General features: G+C 37.7%; 1 protein-coding gene across 1 annotated transcript; it reads left to right on the top strand.

Annotated features, from left to right (window-relative positions):
* The first annotated feature begins 260 nt into the window (after positions 1-260).
* Positions 261-8,820, top strand: LOC105437450 (low-density lipoprotein receptor-related protein 4-like). The gene is made up of 7 exons (XM_030987611.1): positions 261-476; positions 762-863; positions 3,062-3,175; positions 4,323-4,553; positions 5,962-6,139; positions 7,067-7,191; positions 8,400-8,820. Exons 1-7 carry the CDS (start codon positions 326-328, stop codon positions 8,696-8,698), a joined length of 1,200 nt encoding a protein of 399 aa, XP_030843471.1. The 5' UTR covers positions 261-325; the 3' UTR covers positions 8,699-8,820.
* The last annotated feature ends 3,728 nt before the right edge of the window (positions 8,821-12,548 follow it).

Consider the following 12,548-nt stretch of genomic DNA (forward strand, 5'->3'; position numbering starts at 1 on the left):
CTCTCCCATATTGTCTTTCCCTCTCATTCACACTGCCTTTCCTATATCCCTTCTCTCCGCATACAATAAACATAAACCAATAACTAACCATCTATAAAAGTAACTTACTAACATAACTATATTAGTAAACAAAAAAAACAACTGAAGAGAAAAGCAATAAAACATCAATGAACCAAATAATAAAAAATCAACATCCACTTCGAAATGTTGTGTTACAATGAACTGTTATTTTCCGTAACACTCATTGACAGCATTAACATTTATCTCTCTGGATGTGAGTGATGCGGCCAGTAACAATGGGTTAAACCTGAACTACACCTTACCCATGCTGAACGAGTGCAATGAGATAATGCTTCCCAATGGCAGCATGGTGCAGACCATCCCCAAGCTCGCCGTGTCACCCGAAGTAGCAGCTTTCGTCGATGGAAAGAGTTTACCCTGTAGTGGAACTGAACAGAGGGTGTGCAAATATCCTGGTTAGTAATTATTTATTTTTTTGTCATCTTCTTTTGCCTCTTTGTTTCATTACAGTTTTAAGATTTAAGAGATATTAATTTCAATTCATGACATTTTGAATAGCGTTCTCGTTTACGAATCGCCAATGGCCTCAAACGCTTATCCTAAATGCACATTCATCTTATACTTTGCTTGCAAATGAGTTGTTTGAATTCTTTTCATGTGGACCAAATGTAACTTTACTTTCTCTTTATTCGTAATGTGTGTCATGTGTATGTCATGCATGCCTCCATTTATTTTTGTAGACTGTTATAGTAATCCCTGTGAAAATGGCTGGTGTGAGGAGACTATGCAAGGTTACCACTGCCATTGCTCGACTGGGTTTCAAGGACACAATTGCGATGAAGGTGAGTACACCACTAGAGGCTTGTTCAGTTATGGCGCAGTAAACCGGAGAAGAAGAACAAAACCGCCATTTTTTACTTCAAAACTAGTTATTTAGTGGCAACTGCTTGCAATAAATGTCTTCATTGGGCGTATTCATTGCGCTCTCCAGTGGAATTATACATGTAAACAGAAGTATGAAACGTGTTTTACTTTACGTTATCGTAAAAACACCGCCGCGATTTTACCTTCTCGGTTATGCTGTGTCATTGTCTGAACGCGCCTTAACCCTTTGGTTGGAGGTTTCCCTTTTTCTGGGACACACTGTAGAGATATTCGATCGAATTCTGGATATTTACAACACTATTGTACCTTTAATTTTTTAGACAGGTAGATATTTGTAATGATTTTCAACGAGAAAAACAATGAAAGGGTTGCAACCAGATTCAGATTCAACATTTTGTAAAGTACTTATGAAAATAAAAGCAGGAAAAATATAAATTTGGAGGGATTTGAAGGGATAGTTGAATTCTGTTTTCAGACCGCCATTACCTTCAAATTGCATGGTTATTGTTCTTATTCTTATTTATGACATTTATAGTGCCCTTTTAGAATTGCTATGAAGGTAAATTTTGACCCCAAAATGTGTTAAATTTAGCCAATAGTATCATACTAATTCAGGTCCACTATCCCCCAAAAAATGCGGTGACCGGTAATTAATTAATTAATTAAAAATAACAATACATGGGCCGGCTGGTTGTGCGTACTATAACCAACCCGAAAAAGCCAACAAAAAAGCCAACATCGGCATTGGCTGAAATGCGACGTAAAAGGCGCTATTTCGTTTTTTCAACGGCTTTTTCAAATTATCGAATATTTGTGGTGGTTGGTACACAAGTATTAGAAATCGTTATATTTATGGATATTTCAGCCGTCTCTAAACCGATTTTGATCAAACAAAGATGATTTTGTCATTTAAATTGTATGTTCTTTCAAATTTGACACTCGGATTTTCATTATCTAACAAAAAAGTTGTTCTGTGTAGCGCCGTCTGCAACAGAACTCAACTATCCCTTTAGGGGTCAAAAGTACAGGGATTATTTAGTGCCATTTCGCCCCCAAACACAAAATTTAAAAATACAGAGATAGAATTCCTTTTGCAGGACTCAAAACGAATCCTTAATAATAGATTCAGGACTGTTAGGAAAGGGAAAGGGGGGAGGCGGTAAATTTTGTCCGCGACTTTTTTTTATATTGCTCACCGTTCTCGGAAATCTTGCAGGCTCGATTAAAGCTTTTCTTTTATTTCTCTTTTTTATTTCACTTTCGTTTGACAGGATTGGTAGCACTTCATCGTGTCGCCCCCAGTATTGGCGGATCCAGGGGGGGGGGGGCCGGGCCCCCCCCCCCTTGAGAAAAAAAATCATGTAAAATCACTTGATTTTTACCTTTTTTGGGGGTTGGGCGCTCAAGGGGGGGGGGGTGCAAATAGAATTTTTTTTGAGGATCAAAAAAAAAAAAAAAAAATGTGCTCTGTACCCCCCCCCCCCCCCCCCCCCCCCCCCCCCCCCACTGAGCGACTTTTCGGCCGGCGCGATTTTCAAATTTTCGGGAGCAAAAAAAAAAAAAATTGTGCGCCCTCCCCTAAGAAATCCTGGATCCGCGCCTGGTCGCCCCTTCCCCTTTTTGTAAGCCATTGGGTGGCATATATGGAGAATAAGATTCTGATTTAAAGAATTATGGCTATGTACAGTTACCTTTTTATAAATATTAAGAAGATTTCGATTAAAAAAACAAATTTGAATCTGAATCATAAGGCAGAAGGGGGTGTTTCAAGTGTGAAAGTACCTGTGATAACAATTTTAACCATTTATTTCTCTCCCACTCTCCCTTCCTTCCCCCCTTTTCACCTATTTTTAGGGAGGGATGTGGGTTGGGGGCTGTTCCACATTTGTATCACTTCATTGCGTTTATAATTGTTGTATGTCAGCTCCCTCTCTGTCCCGATATCAAAAATAAATCAACAACAAACATAACGAGTGTTATGTCAAAGAAGACCACCGATATTGACTGTATTTGTTTTTATCCCACGGCACATTATAAATGTTAATGCCTCCACGAGTATCATTTCAAAAATGGAGTGTCAATAGATATGAACATCTATTATCTTTTAAGCTATTGATTTTGAACATTCATATTTTAATCTGTTATTATTCGGCAGATTTACCTGCAACAAGACGTGATGAAACAGCTTTGTTAACACCGGAGACCACTATCTCAGCAATATCATCATTGACATCAACATCAGATCCTTCAACAACTATCATGACTAGTGGTATGCAATAATTTATTCTCATGCAATAACCACCCCTATCTCTCTCTCTCTCTCTCTCCCTCTCTCCTCCCCATCTCTCTCTCCCTCCATTCTTTCTATCTCCCCCTTTTCTTTCCCACCCTATCTTCCCTTCTTTCTCCCGATTATAACACGTATTGGGTATGACGTCAAACTATGTTTACGAAGTTTGGAAAGCATCAGAATAGGAGAATGGACCTAAAAGGTATTCGCAAGTGAAAATTGGGTGAAAGAAGAACTCGTCTAGACGATGCCCTTCATATTACAACCCGCATTATTATGGAAGGTACATGCACCGTATTGATATGTTGTTATTTCCCCAAACTTTTATTTATAAACACTTTTTAGGTCCATTCTCCTACGATTCTTTCCAAACTTCGTAAACACAGTTTTTCAGTATCCCTTCGCGCACACTGATTTTACGCTTTTTTTCCAAAATCACTCATGCATTACCGTCCAGGCACCATTTTGTATGTTTCGGGTCTATTTTCTTGGCTTCCTTTCTACCACACGGACAAAATGGTGCCTGGATGGTAATGCATGAGTGATTATGGAAAACGGAAAGTTCAGTGAGCACGATGGAATGGTAAAGACTATGTTTAGGAAGTTTGGATATTCGCTCGATGTTACAGACTTCTAACAAATTGTCCAAGATAGTCCATATGATGCTCTTTCGTTCTTCCCCCTCTCTCTCCATTTTCTCTTTATTGTTTAATTTGTTTATCACATCACTTTCAAAAGACTTATATGTACTTAATTTTGTGTATTGTCAACAATGTTAATATCCCCTCGAATGAAGGTACATTTGCTTGGTGTTTTTTTTTAGGGAAGATAGTCGTGTGCAGAAGGTCATACTCCGTTGACACAAGACTTGGTGGAAATACTGTACAAGTCTGCACACAGCAAACCCGTAGTCCTTACAATTAATAACCCCCCCCCCCCCCCAGTCTTTCGGAGAGACTTCTGGATGAGGAAAAATGAACGACAATGATTTTACTATATGGGGGAACGCTTGGAAATTCGGTGGTTGACAAAACCGGTTATTTGATAAAAATCCTAACGGTATCAAATAGCCTATTAAATCCCACTACTACGTGTCTTTATCCATATTTCCATACGTTGTATACAGAACCTTTCGTTAAGATATTCGTGGCAGACTCTGGAGCGCACAAGATATTTGTCGCAGACTTAAAAGAAGAATTAGTGTTCACATCCATCCCATCTACGATGAACCCAGAATTCTTAGAGTATGACTCTAAGATGAAGAAGCTCTATTGGAATGATGTTGTAGCCAATCGAATATATCGAGCAAATGTGGACGGGTCAAACAGAGAGGTTGTGACTTTTGCCAGCAACGAGGGTAGGTAGAGTTAATTATGTTTTAGTCAAACTCCCAGTTCACACGACACTTTGTAAACTAGTAGTTTACATTGTGGATTTGTGGATACATTTCCATATGATATAATATAATTTCATTTCATTTTATCTGAAAATGATTAAATAATAGAGTTTTATCCGTTGTGCTTGTTCTTTTACTTCACTTTCAAGTGTTCTTTTACTGACTTAAACGAATTGTAATCATATCCTGAATTGTAATGATGCAGTATCTTGACCAGCCACATTTGATTATTCTTAATTTTTATATATCATTTCTGGCAGTTTATATTATAATTCGTATTACCAATTTGAATTTGAAGTTTATTTACACCACTCTTGTTTAGCCACTCATGATTAGTGTAATTCATATAAATATACTTCCGACAATACCATTCTATTGTTATTCTTAAAAATACTTATCATGATCCTGTCATATTGCTCCGGTTGTCTTATTTTCGCTCGCTGGACGTATATAGCAGACGACAATCGGCGGATTAGACGACACTTGGTAGTGAATTTGTATGTGAGATTGCCTTGCTAAATATACAAGAACGTTTTCCATATCTTTAAACTATCATTGATATCTGATAATTAAACAGTTATTAAAATAAACCTACCAAACTACATAATATAATGAAATACTTGACTTAAAGTAGGGGAGTTTTGTAAATAATCGAATAGTCCATGGTGATCATGAATATTCATGTTTTTGCTTACCTCGGCAAAATGTTTGCTATTACTAAATGGAAAAATTACGGTGGGGGGTTGGATGCAATGGACATAATGAACCAAGCAGAAGTAATCTCTGATAATTCATGCTTCTTATCCTCCGTGTGCTTGACCTATAATCTTACAATCGCTTTGCAAACTGAGTCCAAAGTTCGACTAGTTTCACATGTGTAAATGGCGAGCTTGCAACCTATTTTGATCAACTTACGGTGGGTGAACTTTCAAAAGTAAATGGGACATAAGGGTTCCAATGACAGAGCTAGTGATAACTTACGTCGGGATGGATGTGCTTTTCGTTTAAACAAAAAATTATTATTATTATTATTATTATTTTTTTTTTTTTTTAAATATTTCTTTAAAACGATTTTTTGGGGGGGTAAAATTCCATAGGCTAACATGTTAGGCTGCTGACTCTGACGATAGGGGGCGTTGTCGAATGAGACTAAATGGAGCTATATGTATTTCTTGTTTGTTTTAAATATATCATATATGTACCATTGTCGTTTTTATGTTTATTTGATGTATTTTTCTCACGGCCCCAATGGAAATCAGTCTTGTAATTGTTTGGGCTTTTTTAACCGTGTATAAATAAAGATATCAATTCAATTTAATTCATTTCAAATGAATCTTCTTAACTTCGTATCGTTTCCTCTATATCGTAGCATCTGCAGGGGTTGCCATTGCGAAGAACACGGGTATGCTCTTTGTCGCTTATCCCATGTTAAACAAGATAACATCAATGTCGATTGCACCGGGCAGCCCCATACCAGGAATTGAAGTTTACTTTGGATCGCAAAGTGTAAGAGAACCAAGAGTATTGGAAGCCGATGAGGAAAAAGGGTGGGTATTATAAACGATTTGCTTGAACTCTGGGCACCGTTTCGCGAGACTGTCATAAGTATAAGTTCGTCGAAAATAATAACTCATTTATGCGTGTTATTAAATTTAAGACGTGAATCGACGGGATGTTGGTGAACAAGTTTTTAAGACGGTTTCGTAAAATGATGATAAGATTACATAAAGGGTTGTAGGAAACCTAACCCCTGGACATTCACGCCCGGATAACAACCCCCAGTCAACTACCCTCTTGGACAACTACCCCTTAGGACAACTAGCCCCAATAAGGCAACCACCCTCTAGGACGACTACCCACCAGGACAACTATCCCCGGACAACTAACCACAGACAGCTACCCCTAGGACAACTACCCCCGGACAAATACCCCGTATGATAACTACCCCCTGCACTACTACCCCGGACAATTACCCTCCAGACAACTACCCCCTATGACGACCATCCTCTACGACAACTACCCCCTGACAACTATTCCAGGGGGTAGTTGTATGGGGTTTGTTATCCGGGGGTAGATGTCTTGGGGGTAGTCTTCCTGGAGGGTGGTTGACCTATATAGAGGGTAGTTGTCCTCGGGGGTAGGTGAATGGGGGTGTTTATTCGGGGTGGATTTCCAGGGGTAGGTGTCCGGATACGGCATAAAGAAGTTATGTTGACATCACCTTTTAGTGTATTACTTTGAGCAATGTTAAATTTTGTATAGTTCTTCCTAGATAATTGTAAAATGATTTTGATCGGCCCCTTTTAAACTTTCAACAAAATTGAGTCAATTTTTTTTCTCCATTTTGATCATGCTAAAAACCTTCTATTCTACATCGATTTTTATGTACCACAATAGCAATCTTCAATGGCTTTTCTCTAACAATATAATAACCGACCGGTTTTTCTTTTTTTTTGTTTCAATTAAATGTACAGATATCTTTACTGGACTATGAGTGGAAAAGTTGCTCGCAAACTGCTATCTGGATCCGGTGATACTGAAATTATATACAAAAGCATGGATTCCGAAGAACAGTTTGGATTCAGCATTGACATAATCAGTGAGTATTCATTAAGATTGACATTTATTTTGAAATGAACTTGATGATAGTGTCAACCGAGAAACTAGAGACTTGTCAGATAATGCTGCGGTACACCGCTGAACGTTTTGTTAACGTGTATATAAATGAATGTCATGTGTCGACTAACCCTTTTTCAAAATCCTAGTTTTTTTCATTTTACTTTGGTTACATAAATATCAAATTCCGAGAAAAATGATACCAAGATGAATAATCTTAAGTGAAGCGTTTTAATTTTATCGCTATTTTTGTGAAACGATGTCGTTTATGAAATTGTGTGATGGCCGGCAGGCTCCCAAAATCACCAGCTGTGCTGACGAACAGAGGACAAGTCGTTAACATCCGTACCAAGTGCGTAATAATAATAATAATAATAGGCATTTCTATAGCGCCATCTATCTAGATAATTCTATTCCGAGGCACATTTATTATTACCCCGACTTTAGCCTAGCAGCCGATAATACAGCACTCCAGCATTTCAAAGAATTAATTCCTGCCAGGTACCCATGTACATCACCTGGGCTGAGTGTGGCAAATGTAGAACAATGTCTTGTCAAAGGACATTAGTGCCGCGGTGGGACTCGAACCGCGGACCTTGCGATCGACAGTCCGGTGACGTATCCACTCGACCACGACACCTCTACGTAATAGGGGACAGAGTATTTGCAGGGGGAAAGCTATATTTAAGATCTTTAAAAATCATTGTAGAAAATCAATTCGAGTTTGGGTCCCATATATATTTGTATTATATATACCCTTATATGTTGTATTAACAGGACATCTACATGACATGTATATATATATATATATATAGAGCACAGACTGATACATTAACAGGACATCTGGTATATTAACATTGCCCTAACCTAACCCTAAATTCAAAACAATATAACTAATTAAACTAATGACTTATGAATAAATATATTGTTTCTTGTGAGGTCTATAAGTTTCCTCTGCCTGTAAACGTACGTGAAGGGCAGTAATTATATTGTTTAAACGAAAATGTCCTGCTAATGACCATGTCTATAATTATGGCTAATTCTTGTTCGCTACATTATGTCCTTCTAATGACGGTGTAAGATGTTTTATATATGTATAAATAACAATAAATGGAAGGTATGCACGCCAGGATGTAAGTGATAGGTAAGCTTGTTAATGAGTACATTTTTTTTTCTTCTCTCCTTTGTCAGGGAAATTACGTCGTATCTTCTTCTATAGCCTTACCACGAATAAGGTTTTCTACAAAGATGTGGACATTCCTCACAACACATCGTTTGCTCAAGAAGTGATCCATGATTACTGGCAGCGTCCAAACTTGCAACTCCGATCCTTGAGCTACTTCAATGAGGTCCTCGTTTGGATCGCGAGATACAACAATACGGGAGTTATCGGTATCGCAATAGGCTATGATGATGACAACGGATGGCTCGAGATTAAAGAGGTCGACCAGTTCATGACACCTAGCGGAACGCAAATAATCTTACCATGATTTCGTCTTTTAAAAATCTATCTGTTTAAAGGGATAGTTGAGTTCTGTTTTCAGACCGCAAATGCCTTTTTAGAAAACTACATGGGGTATGGACTATGTTGCGTGTTAACTAGTAATTCCACGTAGACTAATTCCTTTTTTTTTTTTAAATTAAACTACTAAAAAGCAGTATCCCTCCAGAAAATAAAACACTTAATAAATGATCACATTCAGACAAATTGATTATGGTTAAAAACTGGTAATATATATTCTATAATTTCACATAAGAAACAATGATTACAGAATTATCAGAAACCTCTTCTGTCTATCTCAACAGTGACAGACAACTAAACTATCACTAGGCCCTTGGTAGTTACTATTAATAATCAAACATAGATAACTTCCAACAGCACATTAATGTAAAGGCGACTCAACTTAGTCACTATGGTTTAAGATGAAGACAACGATGATGAAGAAGATGATGAACACAACGATGAGGAAGAGTCAGAAGACGGTCTCGTTGATGATGGTGATGAGACAGTCAATCGAATACAATAATGATGCAGTCGAGGTCAATAGATCAACTTGCGATGCAGGTCGAAGAATCAAAATGTCAAGACAATCATATGAAGTCGATGATACAAGGTTGTCAAACAATAATAAATGTAGGTGAGAAAAAACGTTAGATCATATAAAATGTTCTATTCTCACTGCACGGCGTATTAAAGTGTCGTCAATGCAGAACACAATTAAGAGTCAAAATGTATCTTGCAAAAAGTACAAGAACTAAATAGCACGTCCACCGTACCGGGAATGGTCCAGGGACCTAGTACTTGTATTAGTTCAATCCTCGTTGGATACAATTTTCCAGGTACAAATAAATATCAACACAATGTATACCAATATTAAAACAGCTCACTGATCCGCACAGGAAAATCAGAAGAGCGCCAATCGCAACTACAGCGTGATTGGTTCAAAACAAGCGCACATGTATGTTGATTAATCACGTGATCTAAAAACTTATGAATAAATACGCGTACATCTATGTTAATTCATCATGTGATAAAAATACTAATGAATAAACATCATTCAGTAATAAATCGAGTTAAAACCAGTTCCGAGGATATGGCGTAATACCAAATCCTCGAACTCTCAATGACTTCTAAAGCGGCCATTTTGGATTAAAAATACAATATGTATACCAGTGAATTATAAATGAATGCACTGTAACAGTAGTCGCTACACCTTCAAAGCTCATGCTTATTGCTCTTATTTTTATCTATGACATTTCTAGTGCCCTTTTGTGACCTACATGTAAAATTGCTATGAAGGTAATTTTAGACCCCAAAATGTGTGAAATTTAGCCAATACGATCATACCAATTTAGCTCCACTGTAACAAAAACGTGGTGACCGTTAATTAATTAATTAATTAATTAAAACAATACGTGGGCCGGTTGGTTGTGCGTAAAATAACCACCACGACAAAGCCAACAAAAAATCCAATATCTGCATTGGTTGCAATACAACTTAAAAGGCGTTATTTTGTTTTTTCAACGGCTTTTTCAAATTATTGAATATTAACGGTGGTACACAAAATAATTAATATAGAAATTGTTATATTTATGGATATTTCAGCCGTCTTCTTTCAAATTTGACACTCAGTTTTTCATTATCTCACACAAAATTATTTTGTGTTGCGCCCTCTGCAACAGAACTCAACTATCACTTTAATTCGAGAGTCCGATTTAAACGGAAAAACATGACAAGCTATATGAATAATTCACATAAAGATGTTTGAGAGTGGCGCCATGCCGCCGAAAACCGACATTCGCTGCCGACTAAAATTTGAAAGATTTTTTTACTTGATGACATGTCGCCGAAAGGTCGCCTACCTTGAGAAGATCGAGTCAAAATTACAACAAACTTCTGACGACCGTACTTCGGTTTGCAATTACTTTTTGAAGTAACATCGAGCCGATTGAAAACCACAATGAAATTACATCGAGCAACCAAACCCCAATTAATTACAACCTAAAGGCCTGGTCACACATCGGGACGCATGGAGGACGCACGGCCGGCGCATTGAAAATCGGAAAAAAGTCATGAGCACGAATGTTGTCAGGATTTGGGTGAAGCTAACGAGCTGATACCGAATGCATAGCGTGTTGCTAGCGCGCTGCGCGTATACAGGGCGTGTGCTCCGCGTTTGTCTGACGTTGGTCTGTAGGCTCTGCGCATGTCTGGCGTCTAGCTTATGGCGTGTACATTCATGCGTCGAGCTCCGCGCACACTTTTGAGCATGCTCAAAAAATCCTGACGCACACAGCGAATGACAACGAATGCATATAGCGTTGTTCCAGCGCGCTCGACGAACGAGTAACGAATGATGCCGCACACTAGCGAACGACAACGCACTGGCTATGACGACTCGGAACGCTCAGGAAAAAAAAAAATCACAGTTTCTGACCTGTATTGCGCAATATCATATGACGTCACTGCAGGAGGCCGTAGACTCGTTTGAGAGTTTGTGTTCTAAAGGAAACTGACGCCAGGCTGACAAGAACGCGCACCCAAATAATGAATGGACTGTGGTATGAGTCTAAGCAAAAATCGTCTGATTGCGACTTCTCGGTGAAAGGGAGGGTGATTTAGCCATTCAAATGTCTTTAAAAAGGCAAAGTATGATATTAATTGAAAAAAGATACCTTTATCCGAAAAATAATATGCACTTGATAATCCCAGAACGTTTCTGGCCATTTCGTAAATTGTGTTACAAATTTGATATTGGTCATATCGATTTCGTTTTTGTTGTATTAAAAGTGAATCAAATCACATGTCACATTGCAAAAAAAAAATGAGCTATGCGAAGATAATTTCATTAATTATTTGTTTCATGAGCCGTTTAAACGAGTTATCAATAGTTAAATATGGACTGTCAGGTTCTCGGGCCGTTTGTCTTCTAATTGGGCCGTTTGTCCTAAAAGAAACTGTAGTTAGTTCATTGCTGGTCTAGTAGGAGTGTCGGTCTCATGGGCATTCGGTCTATTAGGCAGTCGCATCCCAAGTAAGACGAACGAAGGGAAAGGATCAAAGACAAGACAGGATAATGACTGACCAGAAACATGGCAACAAGGTTCGCGGGTGGGGCGTAGGCATAGAAAAACATTTCTAAGAAAGTTGGGCACCCAAATCTTTGACCGCTGGGTATATGGGAGACATAATACCAAATTAAAATGCAAACTCAATTCCAATTCAGAGGCTGCTGTTGTTCGAATGCTATTACATTTTACGTATTACGTGTTATTCATCAACATATTATATTCAGCTCTCCGTGAATTCAGCATAGGTGTTGTAAAGAAGAACATGATAGTCCACAAGAAGTTTTTAACAGAGTATTCATTATACAGGTAGTTGAAGTTGTTCAGGAGCAGTTCCTGAAAAATATATTCATGTTTATATACAAATATCTAAATATATATGAGTTATATGGGTTATGTATTGGAATATGTTATTGTATATAATGTAATGTCTGTGATGTACTGATCATATGAGATAATAGAATACTATTACTTCAATATGTTTGCGTGGTGTTATTTGCGTTTAAGAATATAATTCTAATTTGATGTCAATATAATATGTAAATAAATGGTCGTTGGTGATGAGTTATTTAGGATTGCTGCGTGAGTATTTTTTTTAAAACAGGTTGCAATAATTGGTCAAACTTCGTTAATATATTTGAAGAAAATTATTATTAATATTTGATATATAAGTCGTATAATTATGTACACACCAATGTAGGCCTACATACTTGTAAATACAACCTGTCAAGACCGTTTTTATTCGGATATTCGTAGGAATGAACATAGATT

This window comes from Strongylocentrotus purpuratus, unplaced genomic scaffold (genome assembly GCF_000002235.5).
Source record: "Strongylocentrotus purpuratus isolate Spur 01 unplaced genomic scaffold, Spur_5.0 spur5_scaffold_16, whole genome shotgun sequence".
Classification (NCBI taxonomy): Eukaryota; Metazoa; Echinodermata; class Echinoidea; order Camarodonta; family Strongylocentrotidae; genus Strongylocentrotus; species Strongylocentrotus purpuratus.